Here is a 26,119-nt window from a genome sequence, read left to right on the forward strand (position 1 = left end):
AGTACATAGCCTATTTCCATGGTGAATTGTTCAAAGGCGATTATTTTAATATGTGTATTTTTCTTTTTACTTGTTTATTTTTTTTCTTTCTACATTTTTTATGGGTGCATTAGAGTTGTACCTAGTGATAGGATCTGTTGTTACATCTTTGTACATGCACACGATTTAATAATCTAATTTGGCCCCACTCCCCAGCACTCCTCCTCCCCCTTCCTCTCATACCCTGGTCCCTTTCTTCTACTCCTCTCCCTTGGTTTTCCTTCAGGTGTGAATGCTAAAGCAGTTATCCTCCAGGCATTTGATCGCTATCGCCTGAAAACTTGCCTTGACTTCAAGCCTTGGTCTGGGGAAGATAACTATATAGCATTTTTCAAGGGCACTGGGTAAGTGGAGGGTTACTAGGGGTTCTGAAGAGACTGTTGTACCTAGGGAATCGCCTCACAGTAACTGCCCAAGGCCCTGACCATTAGGGTAGGGCCATGGCTTCTTTTGCTGTTGGTTGCAGAGCAAGACAGCTAGGTCTAGTTTCCCTGGCATAAAAATAATGTTTTCACACATTCAACCAGACTTTCAATGTTAAAATGAATGTGACTGAATGTCATCTATTCCACAACCTTGTGGATTTCCACCCATTTGTAATTGAAATGTAATCTTTATTCCCTCTTAAATAAAAACACTTTTGTGTGCCCGTGTGTATTTAACTTAATTTTAACCTAAAAATTATTCTTACCTAAGAACATGGGAGCATCTTTGCTTGGAGCTCAGCATTCTGAGTGGTTGCTGTGCCTGGGAAAGCCCTTGTAAATGGGCACAGGCATACCTAGGATGATCTCATAGACTGAAACTTCCAGGAATATCAGGACCAAGCTGCCTGGGGAATCACTTGCTCCTATATTAATATGTAGCATTAGGGCAAGTTCTCTAAAGATCTCTGGCCTGCAAGGTTTTTCATGCCTCACCAGGATTGTGAGAGAAATGCACAGTGTCTCAATCTAGGGAAGGGCCAGAGGGTGGGCATTCCTCTGGAGACCTCAGTGTGCATCTCTGTAACATTTCCCCCTCTCCTGTAAACTCTCCTAAGCTGCTGGTCCTCGATAGGAAACAGGCATGAGGGGAAGCAGCAACTTTCCATTGGGAACAATTGTGACAGGATAGGAACCGTGCAGCATGAGCTCTTACACTCGCTGGGATTCTGGCATGAGCAGTCTCGTTCTGACCGGGATGACTATATCCAGATAATGTGGAACAGAATTAAACCAGGTACATTTCTTCTCTCTCTCTCTCTCTCTCTCTCTTTACATTTTTAGACTAAAAATGTTAATGCCAATGGTTAATAATTGAAAAACTGACATCTTGCTGCCTTACTTGATTTATCCTCTAACTCAGTGTAATCTGAAGTACCTTAAAAGTCGTTGGGTGCTACCATACAGGAATCACAGAACTGTGATTTAGAGCTGTATATAACAGAAACTAGTGTTTCTCAAGACATGTTCTATGGGATACAGTCCCACAAATTCTTACATGTGTCCAATGGGAAGGAGTCTGAATTCGAACTAGTTCAGGTGAAAAGAAATTAAATGTGCAGTTAGTTATCTGATTGCCTGGCTGCAAACTAAGAGATTTCTAGAGCAAACGAAGTGTTTTAATCTATGACCTCACTCTTTAGTATTCTCACAGTTTTATTTTGGATAGGAACTTCTGCCCATATTTGATAAGACATCTATATATCTTTGGAAATCTCAGGCACACCTCATTATATCCACAAAATCACCTGATTTCAAGTTCTGATCAATTGCCCTTAACTGCGATGCTGAGTTGCGTGGTATCTTCTTTAAATATATTCATTTTAGTTAAAAAAAATATTTACTTTCAGTACTAGGGGTTGAATCCAGCAGGCTGTACCACTGTACTACAGCCTCAGCCATTTTTATTTTATTTTTTTATTTTTGAGATAGAGTCTCCCTAAGTTGCCTAGGCTGGTCTTGAATTAGTGATCCTCCTGCCTCAGCCTCCTGAATAGCTGGTATTACAAGCATCTGCCACTGTGTCTGGCCAAAAATGAATATTTTTTTCCTTTCCTTATTTTTTTATTGGTGCATTAGAGTTGTACATAATGATGGGATATGTTGATAACATATTCATACATGTGTGCAATATGATAATATAACTTGACAAATATCACTCCCCAGCACCCCCCAAATGAATATTTTTAATTGATAAATTGTAACTGAATACACCTATGAGCTACAAAATGTCATTTTGATATATGTACTCAATGAGGAATGATTAAAACAGACTAATTAGCATGTCTATCATCTCACTTGGTGTTTTTATAAGACATTTTAAAACTACACTTAGCAATTTAGAAATATAAAATAAATTATTATTAACTGTTGTCACCATGATTTATACGTATCTACAAATATTCCAGCAATCCTGGAAAACGTCTCTGACCATGTCAATCCTTTTTCTAATGATTCTTGTCTATATTATTCCCAGGTCCCATTTAAACCACCCTTCCCAAAGTCCTCTTAATTTTATCTCCATTTGCTGTGGAGATGAAACTTAAACTTCTGCCCTGGCTGGCCCATAATCCTGACTGTTTCGTTACCACTTTTTAGACCCTTGGATCAGGCCCGCATATTCCAACTTGGGACATGGAATCTTAGATATATTTAGTGTGATTGCTGGAATCACAATTCCAAGTGTGAATATTATATTCTAAGATAGGAAGATGTTAAACACTCAAGGTACAATAGATCCTTTGCATAAAAGTTTGCTATATTTTATTCTCCTTCTGTAAGTGAACAGTGTGTAGAGAAGATACATTGGTTTTATGAACATCAAGTAATCAAAGATTTTTTTATGTACCACTTAGGTCGAGAGCACAATTTTAATATTCATAATGACAAAGAATCAGATTTCCTGAATGTTCCCTACGATTACTTTTCTGTAATGCACTACAGTAAAATTGCATTCAAAAGTGGACAAGACCCTACAATTATAACAAAGATGGCAGGCTTTGAGGATCTGATTGGCCAACGCATGGATTTCAGTGACTATGATCTCCAAAAGTTGAATCGACTGTATAACTGCTGTATGTGACAAGTTCTTTGAAATGTGTTGTATTTCCCTCTGCTGTGTGGAAGAAAATGATGGTCTGTGCCATTGGGGGTTTCTGAGAATATATATGTTTGACTTTCAGAAAAACAAAGTAGCACCCAGATCCCAGTTTCCCACTCAGTTGTAACATTTTTCTTCTCTCAAGTTCTGTCTTTGAGTTCTTTTTTTTTTTTAATTTTTAATTTGTAATTGGACACAATACCTTTATTTTGCTTATTTATTTTTATGTGGTGCTGAGGATCAAACTCAGGGCCTTGCCTGTGCTAGGCAAGCACTCTACCACTGAGCCACAACCCCAGCTCTGCCTTTGAGTTCTTAAAAACAGCTTGAGTCCTTTTAGGAATACACCTCAGGCAGGGTTTTGAAGCTGTTCCTAATTCAGACATGGACCCAATTTGATATTCAAACCTCTTTTCAGCTAAAATGGGGTACACATTTGTAATATAAACAGGATAAAATAATCTGGGTTGTGTGGCTTAATGACTTGAATAACAAGGGGAGTGTAGACTCAGTTTCTACAAATAGATAATTAGAAGAAAATAAAAGGCAATACAGGGCTGGGGTTATAGCTTGGCAGTAGATCACTTGCCTCACGTGCGTGAAGCACTGGGTTCGATCCTCAACACCACAGAAAAGTAAATAAAATAAATAAATAAATATTGTGTCCATCTTAAAAAGAAATCGTTTTAAATTTTTTTTTAGTTGTAAATGGACACAGTACCTTTATTTTCTTTCTTTATTTTTTATGTGGTTCTGAGGATTGAACCCAGTGCCTCACACATGTGAGGCAAGTGCTCTCCTACTGAGCCACAACCCCAGCCCCTTAAAAAGAAATCTTAAAAAAAAAAAAAAAAGACAGTGCATCCTATGTATGCTGATCCACAAAGGAGGGGTCTCTAGCTCAGATCAGATAGGTGTTCCCCTTAATGATGACCTTCTAAACCTTCCTCAGACTTCTGTGATAAGCTCAGTTTTTTTTATTACTTGGATTATGATGCTTTGTTAATAATTTTTTGTTTGCAGCCTCTTCCTTGAGTTTTATGGACTCATGCAATTTTGAACTGGAAAACATATGTGGAATGATACAAAGTTCAGAAGATAAGACTGACTGGAAGCGAGTTTCAAATGTTTCTGGGGGTCCAAAGACTGATTATTCCAACATGGGAAAGTGTAAAGGTAACAGGACTGAGGGACTTCTAGATATTATGTTCAGTGCCCCCCCTTTTCCTTTTACTATGAAACCCTGGGATTTTATCTTTCATTTCTGTCAGAATTATTAATGATAATCCATTTGGTTGCTACAAAGGAATGAGCTTTGTGCATTATAAGGACATGGGTGATATCTTTGCTTTTACGCTCTGAGAACATTTTTCTTTCTAGTTTCTGGGCTGCCTCTCTCTCCTGCCCACACAGTAGGCTCACTTCTCCTAAAGCACTTACAGCTGCACCTTGAGTTAGCCTGGGGACACACAGATACTGTGGCTTTCTACCTACCTGGATTTCAAGCCCTACTTTTTAATTTTTTTTATTTGTTCTTTTTAGTTATACATCACAGTAGAATGTATTTTGACAGATCATACATACATGGAGTATAACTTCCCATTTTTGTGGTTGCACATGATGGTCATGTATTCATATATGAACATAGGAAAGTTATGTCTGATTCATTCTACTGTCTTTCCCATTCCCATCCCTCTACACTTCCCCTCATTCCCCCCTCCCCCCATACAAGCCAGTGAACCTTTCCTTCTCCCCCCTCCCACCTATTGTGACTCAACATCCACTAATCAGAGAAAACATTTGGCTTTTGTTTGTTTGGGATTGGCTTATTTCATTTAGCATGATCGTTTCCAGTTCCATCTGTTTACCAGCAAATGTCATAATTTCATTCCTCTTTAAGGCTGAGTAATAGTCCATTGTGTATATATACCACATTTTCTTTATCCATTCTTCTGTTGAAGGTCACATAGGTTGGTTCCATAGCTTAGCTATTGTGAATTGAGCTGCTGTAAACATTGATGTGGCTGCATCACTGTAGTAGGCTGATTTTAAGTCCTTGGGGTATATGCCAAGGAGTGGGGTAACTGGGTCAAATGGTGGTTCCATTCCAAGTTTTCTGAGGAATCAAGCTTCTACATTGGGCTGAATTTCTATTCCCCTTTTGCACATTCCCAGAGGGGGGAACAACTCTCCATGCTGTCTTACTGATGGTAACTACTCCCACTTATAGCTTGGCCAGGGATGGGAATGTTTGAAAGATGCTCCTTGCAGAATATCTGTCTTTTGATCCTGCTTCTTAGGCATGACCTGAAGGCTTATATTGGATTTTTTTTTAAATTAGTGTTTTATACATAAGCTTGCTTTATCTTTACAGCTCATAGCAAATGAAGATAAGTGAAGATCAGTGCCCACAAGCAAACTGCTACTATTGTAATTAATATTTTATAAGTAATAGATTGGGGTTGTGTTCTGTTATGTCAGTCAGTTAGCGTTCTGAGTACTAGAGATATAGCTTAGGCTCCTAAAGTTTCTCCCTGGGGATTTACCTCCTGGTACTAATTGGGCCTAACCTAACTAACATCACTATTAACAAACACACATTCCTCTAGCCAGCATCTGTTTTTTTTCTCAATTCTTTTGTCCTCATACCAGGTTCTGGTTTCTTCATGCATTTTAACAGTAGCTCTGTAAGTGAGGGGCACACAGCAGTGATGGAAACTAGGATGCTGTACCCTAAAAGAGAATTTCAATGCTTGGAATTTTATTTGTATAACAGTGGAAGTATAAATGACCACCTGAACATATACGTCAGGAATTATGCTGCAGATGATGTAAGTGGTCATTGGATCCTTGTGAAACAAATAAAAGGTAAATATTAATATTTTTATTTTGGGGGTTCAGAGTTCTTTGTTTATTTAATGCAGCAACTTAATAGAGCAGAGGTTACTGACTCACTACTTAATCTTTTTTTTTAAAATTTTTTGGTACCAGGGATTGAACCCAGGAGCACTTAATTTCTCTGACTCACTACTTTTTGAATACAACTTGATCTTTGTTTCTTAAGGAAGCCAAAGGGAGGCTCCTTTGCTGTGTTTTATTTTTTATTTTTAAAAACAATTTTGAGGGCTGGGGATGTGGCTCAAGCGGTAGCGCGCTCGCCTGGCATGCGTGTAGCCTAGGTTCGATCCTCAGCACCACATACAAACAAAGATGTTGTGTCTGCTGAAAAACTAAAAAATAAATATTAAAATTCTCTCTCTCTCTCTCTTGAAAAAAAAAACAATTTTGATACTGTGGATTGAATCCACGGGTGCTTAACCACTGAGCCACATCCCTAGCACTTTTTTATATTTTACTTGAAGGCAGGCTCTCATTAAGTTGCTTAGGTCTTGCTAAGTTGCTGAGGCTGATTTTGAACCTATGATCCTCCTGATTCAGCATCCTGAGTTGCTAGGATTACAGAGATATGCCACTGTGCTTTTGCTGTACTGTGTGACACTCAAGAAATAAAACTTGGCCACATCAATGTTTATAGCAGCACAATTCACAATAGCTAAATGGTGGAACCAACCTAGATGCCCTTCAGTAGATGAATGGATAAAAAAAAAAAAAAAAACTATGGTATATGGGCTGGGATTGTGGCTCCAGTGGTTGAGTGCTTGTCTAGCATGCACCGGGCACTGGGTTCCATCCTCACCACCACATAAATGTAAAATAAAGATATTGTGTCTACCTAAAACTAAAAAAAAAAAAACCCACCTGTGGTATATATATACAATGGAATATTACTCAGCAATAAAAGAGAATAAAATCATGGCATTTGCAGGTAAATGGATGGAGTTTGAGAATATAATGCTAAGTGAAGTTAGCTAATCCCAAAAAACCAAATGATGAATGTTTTCTCTGATATAAGGAGGCTGAGTCATAGTGGGGTAGGGAAGGGGAACAAGAGAGAATTAGATGAACTCTAGATAGGGCAAAGGGGTTGGAGGGGAAAGGAGGGGGCATGGGGTTAGAAATGATGATGGAATGAGATGGACATCATTATCCAAAATACATGTATGAAGACACAAATGGTGTGAATTTACTTTTTATACAACCAGAGATACAAAAAATTGTGTTCTATATGTGTAGTATGAATTGTAATGCATTCCTCTGTCATATATAATAAATTAGAATTAAAGAAAATTAAAAGGAAAAAGAAAAAAGAAATATAACTTGGTCTCTGGAATTGTGCAGTTCAGTCCTTGGCAAGTAATAATCGTGCAATGAGAACTAGCTTAAGCACAATGGGAAAGGTTGCCAGCTCATTGTAACTGAACTATAGAATGGATGAGGGAGGAGCTGGCCTCAGGGGCCCCTGGACCTGTCCCTGAACATTGCTGGGGACCTTGTGTTTGATCTCAGAATGGCCTTGTTCATACACTGGGACTTGGGCTGTTTAGTTTCCTATATTACCTCATACCCAATGTGCCATTTGACTAGAAAAGGGACTCCTCTAATTTCCAGCTTAAAAAATAAATTCCACCAAAGGATGCTGAGTGTTATGACTTGGACTAAATGCAACTTCCTGAGTACAGAGGCGGGTGCTCATCCTTCAACCCAGCCCTGAGTTGACCACCTGTTAAAGCAGATGGCCAGGATGGTTCCCTGGGGAAGGCAAGGGAAGGGCAGAACGTGGACTGGCAAACAGATGACTGTGTGCTCTGCAGGTTGACCTCTTGGTTTGATGAACTGAGCAAAACCTATTATGAAATAGACCCACATGATGCTGTGTTATGCCATTTCCTCCCCTCTGCTTAACAATAGAAACAATCTGAAATACAGAGGCTATTTTTCTTTGTGAACACCTATGAGCAGTGTGGTTCTTAATCTCACTAAGAATATGTACACAGTATGCACACACATCATGTATGAAATTAAATACAATATATAATTATAGATATGAAAACCATGTATAGAAGTCTCATATATGCAATACAAATATATTATATATATGTATATGAATCTACATACTAATATATATATGCAATTCCAGGTTTGAAGGGAACTCCTTCTCCTTAGCAACCGTGAGTGACTCACTGATAAGCAAACACAAAGGGATCTTAAGAAACTAGCTAGGGGTACAAGATGAGAGTTGAGAAGGAATTGCAGACAGGGAGACAAGAACTGATATACCAAATATCAGAAAAATATTTTCAATACATGTATGAATTCAAATTTAAGTCACTAGTAAGTGATCTGAGGAGTACCTAGTAGGATGTGGACTTCCAGAGTTTGGTAGATCTCTGTTTTAAATACTGCTGAAAAGATGATTGTGCATGTAAAGAAGGTATACCAATCAAACTATAAAAATATTAAAGGCAGCATTGGCTGAGTATCACAAAGTCATGGGCACAGGTGTTGAGTATAGAGCTTGCTTGACTGTTAGCTACCAGAGAATGGCAGGTAATTCATAAGTTGGGCTTGGAGAACTCATGAGTCACACACTACTGCTTGCTTACCTACCTCTGGCAAAGGGTGACCTCTCTGAGAAACAACTATATATGCATTCAGATATTCTAGAGAACAGTATGACTTCCACAGAAATACCTTGAAATCCTGGGCTGGAAAAGTGAGCTCATACTTCTGATCTGTAGGAAGCAATACCTCTTGGATGATCTAGGAAGATTAGAGCTCTACTGTTTATTTGCCTGTGATGCATAGTCCTTTGTCTTCTTTGAAATAATGGCTTTTTTTTTTTTGCAGAAATTCCCATTGGGATCTGGAAACTTTACTACATACCACTGAAAATGGTCAACAAATTTAGAGTGGTGTTTGAAGGACTCAGGGGCTCTGGTGCATCATCAGGTGGTCTGTCTATTGATGACATCAATCTTTCGGAAACACAGTGCCCTGAACATGTGTGGCACATAAGGAATTTCGAAGAGACCATTGAAAAAGAAAATGGAATTCTATTAAGCCCTCCATTTTATTCTCCTAAAGGTTATGCTTTTCAAATTCAATTCAGTCTAAAACCTTCGACAGATGCACAGATATATCTCCACTTGGTCTCTGGAGGCAATGATGATTATTTAAAGTGGCCATGTCCTTGGCAACAAATCACGATGACACTCTTGGATCAAAATTCTGACATTCGACGGCGTATGTCCAACCAGCTGAGCGTAACTACAGACCCATTTCTTCTTGGTTCGTGGCTCATTTTATTTATTACTAATACACAATTATTGCTCCAGGAGAGACAGATGATTTGGGAATGACAAATTGGATTGCACAATTGGTTACTTTTGGAATTTGAGCTCCAAATCTTAAGAATAGGGGATGCTTACAGGCAAGTCTTTACTAATTGAGGACAGAGTCTCTGAAGCAGGAGACTACTAAGAATATCAGCAAGGACTTTGACAAACAGGGAAGCTATTAGCTGGGTCCCTGGGAATTGATGGCCATCCTTGACTTCCATGTTGTTCAAGCAATGTTGTTTTTAGTATGATGTGCCTGGGTTCAAATCCAAGGTTTGCTTTGCATTAGTTATGTGACTGTGAGCAAATAATGTTTTGGAGTCTCAGTGTCCTCAGCTGTGAAAGTAGAGCAGTAATTCTCCCATAAATTGTTATGAGGATAAATACAGATCAAGTACGGAAGGCTATTGGAACATCCTGGTACGCAGAATTCTCAGATGTTGAGTTTCTCTAACCCATAATGCCTTGATCATGCCACGGGGTTTGTCAAAAACAATTCAGCTCTTGGAATTTGGGTGGTTTTGATCAGGAGGAAGATCTTGGGGATAGGGCGGGGGGGGGGAGGTTGTACTGGAGTATTGGTAGGAAGGGTATGGATTGTAATCTCTTATGGAAGAGTTCTGGAGGATTTGCTAACAGTGACATCATTCTTCATTTTTTCCAGTCTCAAAAGGAAACAGGGCCCAGAAGGCCATGATCACTCTTCTAATTGTAATACTCTTTTGTTTCTGGAAACCTGACAAAGGGAAAAATAGACTTATGGCAAGCTAACGATTATTGCCAAATTTTGAATTTTATAAACGTTTAGAATTTTTTTTCACTCTTCCTTAAATTTTTCTCCCTGAATGACATTGAAAATGGCTCAGTTTTGCCAGGCGTGGGTGGCACACACCTGTAATCTTCGTGGCTGGGAGACTGAAGCAGGAGGATTGCCAGTTCAAAACCATCCTCAGCAAAAGCAAGGCGCTAAGCAACTCAGTGAGACCCTGTCTCTTAATAAAATACTAATAGGGCTAGGGATGTGGCTCAGTGATCCAGTGGCCCTGAGTTCAATCCCCAGTACCCTCCACCCCCCTAAAAAAAGAAATGGCTCACTTTTGCTGGATCCTCACCTTTTCCCAGGAGCAGTGCTTCTTGCTGTCTTGTATGTTGGAAGGACTTTGCTCTTTTAGGTGAATAATTTGATTAATGAGATAATTTATTCTGCGCTAATATTTAAAACTCTCTCAGCAACCTATTGCTTTAACTCAATTCAAAAGGATGATCTGTAACTCAGAAGGCCACTGGGGCATGGTTCTAAGTGTCAGAAGGGTTTCTGTACCAGTTAGTAAGCAAAGGTGTGTCATCCTCACCTAGGGGACTTTGGGTCCTCTCCACTCTAAGCAGGGCCCTTCCTGCCAGACAATCTTATTTCCTTTAGGACAGTATAAATGAATAGGCTCCAGTGGCTTGCCAGAGAATACATCACAGGTCAACAGCATCATTGGATTATTTGGGGCCCATCCTGATTTGTGTTTCACATTGCCTGTTCTTTCCTACCACCCAAAGCCATGCTGATGCTAAATACAATCCATTCATATAAATTGCTTTTTCAGATGATACAAAGTATTTTTGGGACAGGCCTTCTAAAGTGGGAACACAGACTGTTTACCCTAATGGAACTGAGTATATGATGAACAAAGGCTATGGGAGCAGTGTCTTCATAAGCCACAGCAGGCTGCACAGCAGAGAGTTCATAAAAGGAAATGATGCTTATATCCTACTGACCACGAATGGTATGCCAGTAAAAGTAGTTTTATTTAAGTTAATTTTTGTGTGTGTGTTATGGCCATGGGCTATTTCTGATGTTCTTCTGGTTTCATTTTTAGGCATATTATAGGATGTAGGAGGAAATGGGTACAAATGAGGTTTTTTTTTTGGGGGGGGGATACGAATCATTAACAACATGAAAAGTATTAAATTTGAAACAACAAAAGTTCTAGGGTATAGAATTTAATTACTATCCCATGGTACAATAGTAGAAAGCTTTAGACTGGATGATTTCTTTAGAAATAAGTTAGGATACAGATAATATTCCCTAGGATTATACTCTATAATTTATAAAATAAAATAGACAAGCACATGAAATTCATCTGTAAACAAACCAAGCTATTATCTGATACACACATGCACACGCATACATGAAAACATATGTACACACCTATATCCTGGCAGTAATCATGTTAGTTAATTGTCTGTTAAATTTTTTATCCATGGCAATCAATAAATACATTTTCCAGCAATGCAGGTGGTTTCCATGTTTGATGTAGTATGATTTTAACTCATCTACTCTTAAAGATTCACTTGTGTCTCAGTAAATCAGACCGCATTGCAACCGAGAGGTGGTACAACTAGAACCCATGAAATTCAAACCACAGTCTTCACTAGAATAAATCTAGATGATATTTTTTGGAAAAAACTATTGAGAAAAAAACACTAGTAAAGAGAAGACATTTTAGGGTACAGAGAAAAAGAAGTCACATTACAGTGAGAGAACAAATTACAGTGTAAAGAACATGGCACAGGCTACCAGGGCACCGTACTTTGCTTGAAGTCTCTGCCTCTTACTCTACCAAGCAGGAGACCCTGACCTCGGGCAAGGTCCTTAACCACTTTCCATTTCTGAGCTTCGGTTTTCTCACCTGTCTTTAGTGGGTTGGTGACAAGGGTTTGAGTCCCTCAGAGCTCAGCTCCGAGAGCCCTGCCTCTGTTGATTCCTTATTTCACAGCCTCTGAATGTTGCTGGACCACACATCAAATTATCTAAATTCCTCACAAGGCTGAAGCCTGAACATCTATTTTGAGACTTAAGGGCCAAAGGATTACTCAGGCACATGCTGATCACCGTTTCTCTCTCCTGTTGCCCCTCTTAGACCGATCTGACCTCGCTCAAACACCGGATCAGAGTAACCCAACCTCTGATCCCAATGACCTCTGCTCAGTAGTCATATGTGAAAATGGTGGCATGTGCTCTGTCCAGAATGGCAAGGCCGAGTGCTGGTAAGGGGGCACTTGGGAGAGGGCCCTGTTCTTATTGTTAGAACGTAGGATTAAATGCTGATAGTTCATATGAATTAAATTTGTCAATTCTCCTCTCAAAACCACTCACAGAATATTCAGTGTTTTCGCATTCCATTTGGGACTTCAGATACCTATAAGGACAATAAAACTTTTAATGAAAAAAAAAACCCCAACAGATTATATTCCATGCTTTTATGATTATGTCAAAGTGAATCCTATCAATATATATAACTAAAAATAATCAAGAAAAATGTTTTTTTAAAAAAGAATGAATGCTTAGCATGCTCAAGGCTGTGGGTTCCATCTCCAGTATCATGGGGAAAAAATTTAAAAATCTTTTAAAATGAAAAAAATATGACACATTACATTCAAGTTGCCTTAAAAAAAAAAAGAAAGAAAAAGAAAAGGACTCTTTACAAGTTACTTGTTAAGTCCTCGCTTGTCAACTCCTTTTGCCAGTCTGGTCCTTTTAAGTATGTTTATCCCCATTTTCTAGATGAGGATACTAAAGTTCTGAGAAGACCTTGACCAAGGTGTAAAACTAGAAGTTGGAGAGCCAAACTTTCTTTATTGGTTGTGCTCCCTCCCTTTGCTACATCTCAGCTGCTGTTTTTCTATTGAATTAGGAATGACTCCATTTTTTTTTTACAACTTTTCTCACTTTTTATTCTTATTATTTTTTTATTTTTTTTATTGTTGGTCGTTCAAAACATTACATAGTTCTTAATATATCATATTTCACAGTTTGATTCAAGTGGGTTATGAACTCCCATTTTTCCTTTTCATTGTTCCTGTCTGGTCTCCTGGTGCCAGTCTAAGTCCAGAGTGGGCGAAGTAGTTCATATGTCAGTGACTTATTGGTGATCGAATAGGACTAAAGGTGATCAACAGATTTTATGGGGAGGATTTCCACAGTCAAATATCAATGCATAACTCCAAGTCACTTCACCATGTATAGGTGTCCTTCTGGGGAAGACTGGTGGTACATGGGAGAAAGGTGTGAGAAGAGAGGTTCAACCCGTGACACCATTGTCATTGCTGTTTCTTCCACCGCTGCTGTGTTTGTCCTGATGCTGATAGTCACCCTCATCAGTGTTTACTGTACCCGGAGGAGATATCGCCAAAGGCCAAATTCAAATATTACGAATATCACTCTGGAAAATGTAAGTTGAGTTGGCTATTGAGTTATTCAAAATCTATGGATGAAATCATATGGAGAATTAGGACTTTTTTTGGAGGAGAGGGTACCAGGGATTGAACTCAGGGGCACCCCACCACTGAGCCACATCCTCAGTCCCTATTTTGTATTTTATTTAGAGACAGGGTCTCACTGAGTTGCTTAGCGCCTTGCTTTTGCTGAGGCTGGCTTTGAACTTGAGATTCTCGAGCCTCAGCCTCCCAAGCCACTAGGATTATAAGCCTGTGCCACTGCGTCCGGCTGAGAATTAGGGCATTTTTTATGTACTTTTTTTTTAAAACCTTCTTTTGGTTTCCTATACTGAGAACAATGGATTTGAGACTCTAAATTCTGATTACTTTCAATATAAATCAACAGCTTCTGATATCATGGCCCTTCTTCTTGGGATAGTTCATTATGCTCAAAATTAAGTATGGTTATGCATTTATTTTCCTAGGGTGTGGGGGGTCTGTGACCCTCTGAAAGACACGCTGATTTCTCCTGCATATTTCCACCTTTCTGGAAGAGGAGAAACAAGGCTTATAAGTGTTTTGATTCCAAAGGTCTTGTAGTGGGGGATAAATTGAGGCCTACAGGAAGGGTGCAGCTGTGTTTGGGGAAGCTTTTCCAATGAGACGATTCTAGCTAATGCTCTATAAGTAATCATGAAGACAAGATCTTCAAGCAGAGGGTTTGACATTTTTCCCCAGGAAAGCTCTAAAATTGGCAACAGGTTCTCAAAATTATTGTCTCAGGAGCATCCTTTGGGCAGCAGAACCTGAGATGGATGGTTGGGTGCAGGGGATTTATTGGGAACACTCCTGGGAAACAGGTGTGATGATGTGAAGGCAGCTGGCACAACAGGGGTAAGCACGGGGTATGATGTAGGCATGGTTGGGCTTTGACCCAGGCTACAGGGAGCTCTGGAGCCGGGAGGGCTTCTTAGCCCAGGCCTGACTTGAGGGAAGGGGCCAGGACTTCGTACTTCACCACAGCAGCCATTGCACTGGGGCTGCCTCCAAGGTGGGGACATGAAATTGAGCAAGACAGCAGCCTTGGGGGGAGGGCAATTTTTGCAGGAAAACTTTTGTTTGGAAGGGGCAGGCCAGAGCAATGTGCTCTAGCACCCAGTAGATACCCCGGCAGTAGAGCGACTGATAGCCACAGGCACTTGCTTATTCTTACAGAAGAGCTTGGAGAAAACAGCATCAAATCTGAACATTACCTAAGAGGGAAGTTTTAAAATTCTTTCAATTCGATTGCATTCAAATTAGAGTCTCTGAAAATTGTAGTGAAACAAATGAAGAAAAACACTTCCTATTAGAATCTCCCTGAAAATAAAAATACTGTAATTAGCAAAGTGTATGTTTTCTTAAGAAAAACCAATTATTCGGACAGGTACAGTACAGTGGTGCACGCCTGTAGTCCTAGCAGCTCAGGAGGCTGAGGCAGGAGGATTACCAGTTCAAACCCAGCCTCAACAACCTAGTGAGGCCCTAAGCAATTTATCGAGACCCTGTCTCAAAATAAAATATAAAAAAGGGTTGGGGATATGACTCAGTGGTTAAGTGCCCCTGGGTTCCATCCCCGGTACCAAAAAAAAAAAAAAAAAAAAAAAGTTATTGTACAACATGCTATATTTTAAGTTTAGGATTTTTTTTTAAGTGAAAAACCCTGTGTCAAGATGCTAATTTGGGGGGCTGGGGCTGGGGCTGGGGCTGTAGCTCAGAGGTAGAGCATCTGCCTTGCACAAGTGAGACACTGGGTTTGATCCTCAGCACCACATAAACATAAATAAATAAAGATATTGTGTCCATCTACAACTAAAAAAAAAAAAAAAAGAAAAAGAAAGAAAGAAAGAAAAAAAAAGATGCTAATTTTTATTTTGCAAAGTCAGTTCAAAGGTGGATGAAGATGTTGAACAGAAAGCAAATAATTTTATTCTCATTTGCTATGGTCTTACTTCTTCAGTGTCAGGAAGATGTTTAAAGCTAAACATAGAGCAATAGATCAGTTACTTCATAAACTTATTAGAAAAGTACTTAAAATGTATTCAGGTTGTTTTATTTCCAACAGCTATTTCCAGATTTTTTTTAATGACCTGAAATGAAAGGGACAGGTCAGCCAAGCAGGACCGGTAGGCCAGGCTGACCGAAGCTATGCCTGTAGGCCGGTCCCCTGGACCAGTAGGGGTGAGTCAGGCTGTGTAGAGGAGGTAGAAGAGGGGCTAGACAGGAGGACCCATTGGTTAGGTAGATAAGACTGCAAAGTATTCCCCTAGATAGTGGCAAGTGTAGAGTTATAAGGGCTCTGACTTAGCTAGTAAAAATTGGAAGGAATTAAAGAAAAAATGATTTAACACAGAAAAAAGAGAGAAAAAAGGAGGCTAAGTCAGTAAGAGGGGTGAAACTATCAGGGCATCAGGGACATGGTAGGTATAGTGACCGGAAACACACACATCCAACCACCATAACATTATAACACAACTGCTTCATCTCTGGATCGTTTAAACACATTCCCAAGGACAAGGAACCAAGTTGCATTTCCCTTACTCTCCCCATTTCTCCAGTTCATTCACTGGTGATGGAGTCTCCAGAACTATAAACTGTTTAACTAGGTTGAATCACAATGACCCTTCTGAGGCCACTTGTGCACTTACCCTAATGTCTTAGCATCTGAATAATGAGAGCCAGAGAGGCGGGCATCTTCCCGGAGACTCAAGTGGGAGCTGCTTGCTTAGCTGGGAGGGATGCCAGGAGACTGCTGATGGGGACTTCATTTAAAAATCAGACCATTTCATTGTGATTCATTTAACTGACAGATTTTAAATTTAGAAATTAAGTCATCCATTCTTTTTTTCCCCTTTTAGCAACACCAGGCTTTTTGAAGATCAACTCAACAATACAGCCAGCAGATGAAATTAAAAAGGATTCTTCATCATGGGTTTCACCTAAGAGATATTATAACCTTTATATCCTTCTAAAAATGGTTCTTCTCTGCAAATAGCTGAGTGTACTCCAAATCATTATTTAGGTAAAAGTTGAATTGGCAAAGTCAGTCTCTCTCTCTCTCTCTCTCTCTCTCTCTCTGTCTGTCTCTCATAGGAAGCCATTCTGACTCCTCTGAAAGTATAATATTATCAATAAAAGGAAAAGCAACAATTAGAGACAGCTTTCAAGTTACTGACCCTTCTATCTGGGGGTGGAGTGCAGTGGTCTCAGAAAGGATTCTCCAGAAACCGGCAGGAATTTCCAGAGAATGATCCTCCATATGGAATCTCAGCAGTTTCAATGCTGTCTTGTCCCCTGATATATATGCCTGTCTCCAAAACTGGCTAATTTCTTGTTTTTTTACATAATCCTTTGGGTACCTGCACTTGGCTGAGCACCTGTTTGAACAGACCAGTATAGTAAACAAGAAACTTTCAATTCTTCATGCGGCAGTTCTCAAAGTTTTGGGTGAAAGGACCATTTTCACTGAGGACCCCAAAGACCTTTTGCTTGCAAGCTTTCCATTGACCAGTATTTGCCTTACTAAAAATTCAAAGTGGGAAAATCTAAAACCATATATTTATTAGTCATTAAAAAGAATAAGCCCATTACATGTTAAAATATTTTTTTTTTCCTGAACAATGACTATATTTGACAAAATAAAAGAAAGTTTAGGGCTGGGATTCTAGCTCAGTGGTAGAGCGCTTGCCTCGCACTTGTGAGGGGCTGGGTTTGTTCCCTAGCACCACACAGAAATAAATAATAAAAAATATCATGTCCATTACAACTAAATAAATATTTAAAAAAATAAAAGACAGTTTAGCAAAAATATGAGTGTTGGTTTACATTCTTTATTTGCAAATATCTAATGTCTAGTTTAACTGATTTCTCATATGCTCTGTACCTAATCTGTTGTGATGTATTACCTTGGTTGAAGGATAGGAGGAAGTCTAACTTTGCAAAGATAAGTAGTTGGAAAAAGAAAGTATATCTGGATAGCATTTCAGGTAAAAACAGATATTGTTTTTAATAGTTTGTTGATAGCTGACAATGGTATTTTTTTTTTTTTTTTTGTACTGGGAACTGAACTCAGGGGCACTCCACCACTGAGCCACATCCCCAGCCCTATTTTGTATTTTATTTAGAGACAGGATCTCACTGAGTTGCTTAGTGCCTAAATTGCTGAGGCTGGCTCTGAACTCTCAATCTTCCTATCTCAACCTCCCAAGCCACTGGGATTACAGGTATGTGCCACTGTGCCCGGTTTAGAAATTGTAATTTCTTAAAAATGATAATTTCTCAAAAGTTAGTTGCAGTTGTAATCTATGGTCAAATGGATATACTTTTGTATGCCACCCAGTAAAATCTACTGGCTTATCTTGCACTTTTCAGTGAGTTTTCAATTTTGCATCATTTTTTAGTATTCTAGATCGATCATTTAGAAAATATTGGTTCATGGAGTTATGAAGCTCTTACAATTACTGATATATTTCATTTTACAGTATCAAAACATTAGGACAAACTTTGGCTAGGGCAAACAGGAGGGAGAAGAAGGGAGGGGGTATTGGGGTAGGAAAGATGGTGGAATGAGATGGACATCATTACCCTAGGTACATGTATGAAGACATGGATGGTGTGACTCTACTTTGTGTACAACCAGAGAAATGAAAAATTGTGCTCCATTTGTGTACTATGAACTGAAATGCATTCTGTTGTCATGTGTAACAAATCAGAACAAATTAATTAATTAATTAAAAAAAAATTAACACAGCCAGGAGTGGTTGTGCATGCCTAGTGGATAATAAGGGATCATCAGCTTGGGAGGCTGGGGCAGGCGGATTTCAAGTTCAAGACCAGACTCAACAATTGAGCTGGGCCCTAAGCAAATTAGTGAGACTCTGTCTCAAAGAATAAAAAGGGCTGGAAATGTAACTCAGTGGTAAAGCACACCTGGGTTCAATACCCAGTACCAGAAAAACAACAACAACAACAAATTAGCACACCTGTAATCTCAGCTATTCAGGAGACAGAGGCAGAAGTATAGGAAGTTCAAGGCTAGCCGCTGCAACTTGGTGAGACCCTATTCCAATAACAAAAAGCTAAGGATGCCGATCAGTGGTAGAGTACTTCTGAACTCAACTCCTAGTACCTCAAAAAACAAACTAAAAAAAAATTAATTAATGGCACTAGTGATCCATTTAAAACTTTCATTAAGTCTTGGGAAGTTGTTCTGCTATGGTGGCAGAAACAAAATTTCCAAAATTCTAATTTTTGCTTGACATCTTGAATTTTATCATTGGTAGCAAACGCAATATTCCTTGTACTGAAAGGCTCACTTCACTTAGTTTTTGTTTTTATTCAAATTTTATTCTGAGATAATTGTAGATTCACATACAGTTGTAAGAAACAATACAGAGAGATCTCTTGTGTGCTTTACTCAGTTTCCCCCACTGGTAACATCCTACAAAACTAGTTCTGTATAGGAGTGAGGTGTGGTGGCCCATGCCTATAATCCCAACAGCTCAGTTGAGGCCAGTTCAAAGCCAGCCTCAGCAACGGCAAGGTGCTAAGCAACTCAGTGAGACCCTGTCTCTAAATAAAATACTAAATAGGGCTGGGGATGTGGCTCAGTGGCCGAGTGCCCCTAAGTTCAATTCCTAGTGCCAAAAACAAATAAACAAACAAAAAACTAGGATGTATAGGAAGTACAGTAGCACAATCAGGAGAGTGACATTGATATAGTGAAGTTACAAATATATATCTATATCCTATATAAAGTTCCTATACCTATATAAAGTTGTCTTTATGTAGCCATTTTTACTTCCTCTTTGTTCTCACCTCCTTTTTATCTTCTGAAAAAAACCACTAATGTGTTCTCTAATTCCATTATTTTGTCATGTAAAGAATGTTCTATTCATAGATTCATATAGTGTAGAAACTTTTGGGAATAGCTTCCCTCCCCCAGCATAATTCTTTGTAAACACGTCCAAGGATATTTTGTGTATCAGTAGTCTGTTCCTTTTTATTGGAGAACAGTCATCCATGGTATGGGTGTCTACCACCCATACCCTCATAGGCCACAGTTTGCTTCATTGTTCATTTGTTGAAAGACATCTGGGTTGTTTCCAATTTTTGGTTATTACAAACAAAACGTCTATCAATATTATGTACAGATTTTTCTGTGAATATGTCTTCACTTCTCTGGAATATGTGCCAGGAGAAAAATGGCTGAGTCCTAGGGTAGTTGTACCTTTCATTTTTAAAGAAATTGACAAATTGATTTGCAAAGTGGTTACACAGTATTCTCACCAGCAATGTATGAGTTTCTCTGCATCCTTGCCAACTTTTAGAGTTGTCATTAAAAAAAAAATAGATTTAATTTTGTTAAGAAGTTTTAGATTCACAACAAATTCGAGCAGAATATGCAGAGACTTCTCACATACCCCTGTCCTACCTACACATAGCCTCCCTACTGTCAACAACCTACACCAGAGTGGTACATGTGTTACAATCAAACTTTCATTGACACATCAATATCAACTGAAGTCCACCATTTACATTAGATACACTTTTGGTGTTGTACATTCTATGGGCTTTGAGAAGTGCAAAATGACATTTATCTGCTATTATAGTGTACTCTGCCTATTCATCCTTCCCTCCCCACTAATCCCTGGCAACCGCTAGTTTGTTTTGGTTTTGTTTTGTTTTTTAGTGTCTTCATGGTTTTGCCTTTTCTATACTGTCATATTATTGAAATCATAGGGTATATAGACTTTCCCGAATGTCTTCTTTGACTTATTGTCACTATTTTTTAAGCCCTTCTCATGTGTATAGTGATTTCTCATTGTGACTTCAATTTGCAATCTAATTGTTAATGAGGTCTAACATCCGTGTGTGTGTGTGTGTGTGTGTGTGTGTGTGTGTGTGTGTGTATGATGTGTGTATGTGTGTTGCATGCAGGGCCACATGCATGCTGGCCTAGCACTCTCCTACTAAGCCACAGCTCTAGCCTGCTATCTAACATTTTTTCATATGCTTTTTTGCCATCTGAATCTCCCCTGAGGTGAAATATCTCTTCATGTCTTTTGCTTATGCTTCAATTAGACTTTTCGTTCTTATACTGTCGGGCTTTGAAAGTCCTTTATATATCCTAGATATTATCCTTCTGTCACCTTTGTGGTTTAGAAAGATATTTTTCTATTTTGTAGATTTGCATTTTCTTAACAGATTTATCAATTTTTCCTATTAATGGCTTATATTTCTGTTGGCAAGTTTAAGAATTCTTTGCCCTGTCCTAGATTCTGAAGATCTTCTATTTTTAAAAACCATTTATAATTTTTCAGTTTTACATTTAAATCAGTAATCTATTTTGAGTTTGTTTTTGTGGGGTTCAGGTGGAGGCTCATGTTTTTGGCTCATGAATGAACAATTAATTGTACCAGCACTATTTGTTGAAAAGGTTCTTTCCTCCATAGATATTGTTTTTGTACTTTTGTTAAACATATTTTCTTGGACCTATTTCTGAGTTTCCTTCTCTTTTATTGATTTGGGTGTCTGTTCCCCTGCCAATATCATATAGGCAGACTTGATTAGTATATGGTCTTGATTACTATACAGCCTTCCTCTGTCAATACTATACAGTCTTGATTCTGTATATTATATAGTAGGTTTTGAAATCTGGTAAACTGATTCCTCTCACTTTTTCTTTCTTTTTCAGACTGGTTTTAGTTATACTAGTTCTTTTTTACCTTTACAGATAAATTTTAGAATAATCTTATCTGTATCTACAAAAAATTATTGTTGGGATTTCCACAAGAAATCAGTTAAATCTGTTCATCAACTTGAGGAGAATTAACATTATTTTTATATTGAATCTTCTAATCTATGAACATAGTATGTCTCTCTGTTCTTAGGATTTTTTGTTTCATCTATCGTCAACATTGTGTAAGTTCCAGCATGCAAGTTTGTAAATATTTTATTAGAGTCACACCTATGTATCTCATATTGGGGAGAATGGTGTTGTATTTTTAACTTTAGTATCCCTGTGTTCGTTACTAGTATATAGAAATCACTAATTCATGTGTGCTGCAGCCTTGCTATACCATCATGCCATCTGCAAATAGGGGGCTTGATTTTTTTCTTTTCTAATTGGCATGCCTTTTATTTCTTTTTCTTGACTTATTGGGTTGGCTAGACCTTCTTGTACTGTATTGGATAGAGGATGAAAGTGAACACTTTTGCTAGTTCCATCTTAAGAAGAAAGCATTCAGTTTTTCATCATTAGATATAATGCTCTCTGTAGGTTTTTTCCTATGTTCTCTTCAACAAGTTGAAGAAGCAATCCCCTATTTTTATTTTTCTGGAAGTTTTTTTTTTTTCATAAATTTTGTCAAATGCTTCATCTGTATTGATCTATGTGGTTATGTGATTTTTTTCCTCTTTAGTCTGTTAATATTGTGGATTCTATTGATTGATTCTGAATATTGAGGAAGACTTCTTTGTCCCTGGAATAAACCATACCTGGACATGGTATATGATTCTTTTTATATGTTGCTGCACACTACTTGTTTGTGTGTGTGTGTGTGTGTGTGTGTGTGTGTGTGTGTGTGTATTCCTCAGGGATGTTGGTCTATAGTTTTTTGTTTATTTTTTATTTTAGTAACATCAACATCTTTCTTTGGAATATGGGTACTATTATTTTCATAAAATGAATTGGGAAATGTCCCTCTTTTATTTTCTTGAAAAGACTATGTAGAATTGGTGTAATTGTTTAAATGTTTAGTAGAATACACAGTCAAACCCTTTGGGTCTGGAATTTCTCTTTGGGGAGTTTTAAAATTGTGAATTCAATTTCCTTAATAGTTATAGGGCTGGTCAAAGTATTTCATATTTTTGGGGAGTGTTTGTGTTTACAGGGAATTGATAAATTGATAAATAAATACATTGTCAAATTTTTGTATATATTATTATTCCTAATATACCTAGATGCAGAACTGCTGGATCATATAATAATTTTGTATTTAGCTTCTCTGTGTTTCAGATGTTTTTCACAGCAATCACACCATTTTACACTCCCACCAGCAATGTATGATGCTTCCCATTTCTCTATCTCCTTGCCAAATCTCATTATTTTCCATTTTTTTTAATTATAACCAACTTGGTTGGTGTGAAGTGGTATCTCCTCTTGGGCTATAAAAAATATAAATTCAAATGTCAACACAGTGAAAGAGACAAGAAACATCTTAGTATTACTATGAAAATATTTGTAATCTAATGACCCTGTGAAAGGATCTCAAAGGTCACAGGGTCTGGACCACCCTGTGAGAAGAGCTGCTATAGCTGAACTCTATGCAGGCAGGAATGGTACACTTGGACATTTAGTGATATTTCAGATGATTTTTCTATCTGCTTGTCATTTGTAAGGGTCAAACCTAGGGCAGCAGCTGAGACCTTGAGCTTTTTCATCAGACAGACCTGGCTGGCCTTGACTCTTTGTTCAGTAATTACTATTATACAATTTTGGACAAGTTTCCTAACATCTCAGTTTCCTTCACTATAAAACTGGGGACAACAATCATGACCTCATGGAATTCTTAAGTATGATAAGATAATAAGTATAATTTTTTGGTGAATAGTAGGCACTCAACAAATGGTAGCTATAAATAGCAGGTCGCTTTCAAAATGTGATATAATTTTACCTAACAGGGACAATTTTGAGGGTGAAAAGAGAGCTATCAAAAATGACTATGGGCAGGGGCTGGGGTTGTGGCTCAGTGGTAGAGCGCTTGCTAGCATGTGTGAGGCACTGGGTTCAATTCTCAGCACCGCATATAAATAAATGAATAAAATAAACGTTCATCAACAACTAAAAAAAAAAATGACTATGGACAGCAGGTTTTTCTTGTCCCAGGGAAACCTGCAAGTGTGGTCTCTCTAATCAAAGGAAACTGTAGTAAGTCATTTGAGCAACAGAAGCAAAATTGTTGCCCACGTGTTGGCAATTGAGAGTAAAGACTCTGGAGCTATGGGGCCTGAGTTCAAGTGCCAGCCACACACTCAACAGTTGTATGTTTGGACCCATTACTTCATCTCTCTATGCCTTAATCTCCTCATCTCTATAATGAGTAGTAAATACACTTACCTCATAATAGTGTTTAAATTGCATGATAGATGCAAAGTGCCTGGCAGATTCATCATAAGCATTATGTAAGAACTGCTACCTGACGGAAGAGAAAAAACAAAGGGAATGGCAGAAAGGAAGGGTAGGAAATCTAAGAGGAATCTTAGATGAAAAGAGATTATTCTCAGTGATCCGGGGGAGGAATAGTTAAAAGTAGTTTTAAAAATAAGATCTGATTAGAAAAGCAATTGCCTATGTACCTTTCCATATTCGGTTTGGATGGTTTACAAGAAGAATCCTGGTTAAGGGAATTCAGCCCTTGAAGTTTGATCTCTTCATTTTCTATGTAGAATCCTGATCATTCATGCCACAAGCCCTGCTGGTCTCCCATAGTAAAGTTCTTGGAGGATTAACACTACCAGGTTTTGGGAAGATTATAATTGCTTCATAATAAGAGGCTCTCAAATTGAGATGTTTTAAAAATTTTTATATTTTTGATTTTTATATTTTTATATTTCTAGGATGAACAGATAAAAAAGTCCAACTTCTTATATGTGAATACAATCATTTTACTAATATGTAGAATAGAAATAATTGGAAGAAGATATACTTCTTGGTTTGTATAATTATATCATAATGGAGTCTGCTGGTGTGTGTAACTAAAAAGAACCAATAAAAATAAATAACAATAAAACAAAAATAACAATAAAAATAAATAACAATAGGACAGCTTAGGAAGGATGGTTATCCTTTGGCATTAAGAATTTTAATATGAAACCACATCTCACTGCTGAAGTCTGAGTGCCAAATCCATCAGCCTCAGTAACGTGGACTGCAGTGTGGACATGTATTACACAGGAGGAATAGGGACTTGCTGCTATTTGAGTTACTAAGTACAGGAAATTTTTTTCTTCAGAGCTCTCAGATGGCAGGGAAAAATCGTTTTGGAAAGATATAATTAATCACTGGTCATTTAAACACCCATGAGATTTTATTTCAAACTAGCCTGTGAGGTGAAAACAGACCACTCAAGATAGATAGTTCTTTAACTTCAGGGATCTCAGATCACTCACTGAGCAGAAGGGCACCTGGCTTTTTCAGGGGGAGAGGGCACTGTACTCAAGTCTAGCTCTGGGTCCATGCATTTGATGCCTTGGGTGCATCTCAGGGGTAGGAAATGGCACAACTTGTCTACTTTTTTTTTCTTTTGTGGTATTCATTGGAGATTAAACCTAGGGACACACAACCACTGAGCTCCATCCCCAGTCTTTTTATTTTGAGACAGGGTCTCCGTAAGTTGCTGAGGTTGGCCTCAGACTTGAGACCCTCCTTTCTCAGCCTCTGGAGTAGCTGGGATTACAGGTGTGTGCCACTGTGCCCAGCTAGTCTACTCTTTAAGTACAGCTTGTATAGAACCCCCATAGAGATCTTGAAGGTGGTAAATTATCCAATAGAGTCAAACCAAATCACACCTGTATTCCAAAAACAAACAGAAAAGAATGAGGTAAATATCTGAGTGGCAACTTGACTGAGCCTACAGAGCAGTTCCTCAACCTGAGCAGTTTGCTTTACAGAGGACGTATGTGACCAGCCAATCCCGTCACTATTCCTCTAACCTAACGTCTTTCCTCACCTTTGCATCTAATTGCCTTTGATCTGCCTAAGACCTGAGGCCAGCTTCCAGGTTCTAAAATCCAGTAAGCCTCCTGTCCCAGAGCTGATGGCTAGTGCTGTTTCCAAAAGGATATACTGAAGGCCTTCCTGATACTTGTGCAACCACACGTGAGTCACGTGGAGCACCAGGAAACTTAGGAAAGGCATGCCTGCATAGGCAAAAAACCAGGGAGATGGAAAGTATTTTCCTTGGAGATGGAGCTCGGGTCTCATACATGCTAGGCAATCACTCTGCCACTGAACTGCATCCCCAGCCTCCTGGATAATTTTTTAAAATATTTATTTATTTGATGATGTACCTTTATTTTATTTATTTATACGTGGTGCTGAGAATAGAACCCAGTGCCTCACATAGGATAGGCAGGTGCTTTACCACTGAGCTACAACCCCAACCCCTTTCTAATTTTTAAATGACTAGGTTTTTCACATATTTTCCAATTACTATGATTAGGACATCTTATCTACAAGGGAAATTTATTTTAAAGGAATCTTATTTATGCATCCTTTGTATATCAACCTGAAGTGTGTATAAGTTAATAATAGGTTGAGTTAGTTAGCTGGGTTTTTAATTTTTTTTTCATATTTGAAAATAGTCATTTGGACAAAATCATAGAATTTGGAGGGAAATGGATGGCATTAGAGCAGATTATGCTAAGTGAAGCTAGCCAATCCCTAAAAAACAAATGCCAAATGTCTTCTTTGATATAAGGAGACTAACTAAGAACAGAGTAGGGAT

At 38.4% G+C, this 26,119-nt stretch overlaps 1 protein-coding gene across 1 annotated transcript in view; it reads left to right on the top strand.

Moving 5' to 3' along the window:
• MEP1B (meprin A subunit beta) overlaps positions 1-16,486 on the top strand; it is a gene marked incomplete at both ends in the record, with an annotated part of 29,930 nt that extends 13,444 nt beyond the window's left edge. The window contains 10 exons of the mRNA XM_081263033.1: positions 266-383; positions 1,082-1,260; positions 2,879-3,097; positions 4,147-4,299; positions 5,776-5,991; positions 8,872-9,312; positions 10,958-11,137; positions 12,275-12,401; positions 13,381-13,585; positions 16,469-16,486. Coding sequence (XP_081119159.1) covers positions 266-383; positions 1,082-1,260; positions 2,879-3,097; positions 4,147-4,299; positions 5,776-5,991; positions 8,872-9,312; positions 10,958-11,137; positions 12,275-12,401; positions 13,381-13,585; positions 16,469-16,486 — 1,856 coding nt within the window. The remainder of the gene's footprint in view (positions 1-265; positions 384-1,081; positions 1,261-2,878; positions 3,098-4,146; positions 4,300-5,775; positions 5,992-8,871; positions 9,313-10,957; positions 11,138-12,274; positions 12,402-13,380; positions 13,586-16,468) is intronic.
• Positions 16,487-26,119: the final 9,633 nt, after the last annotated feature.

This window comes from Spermophilus citellus (genome assembly GCF_964194105.1).
Source record: "Spermophilus citellus genome assembly, chromosome: 12".
Lineage (NCBI taxonomy): Eukaryota > Metazoa > Chordata > Mammalia > Rodentia > Sciuridae > Spermophilus > Spermophilus citellus.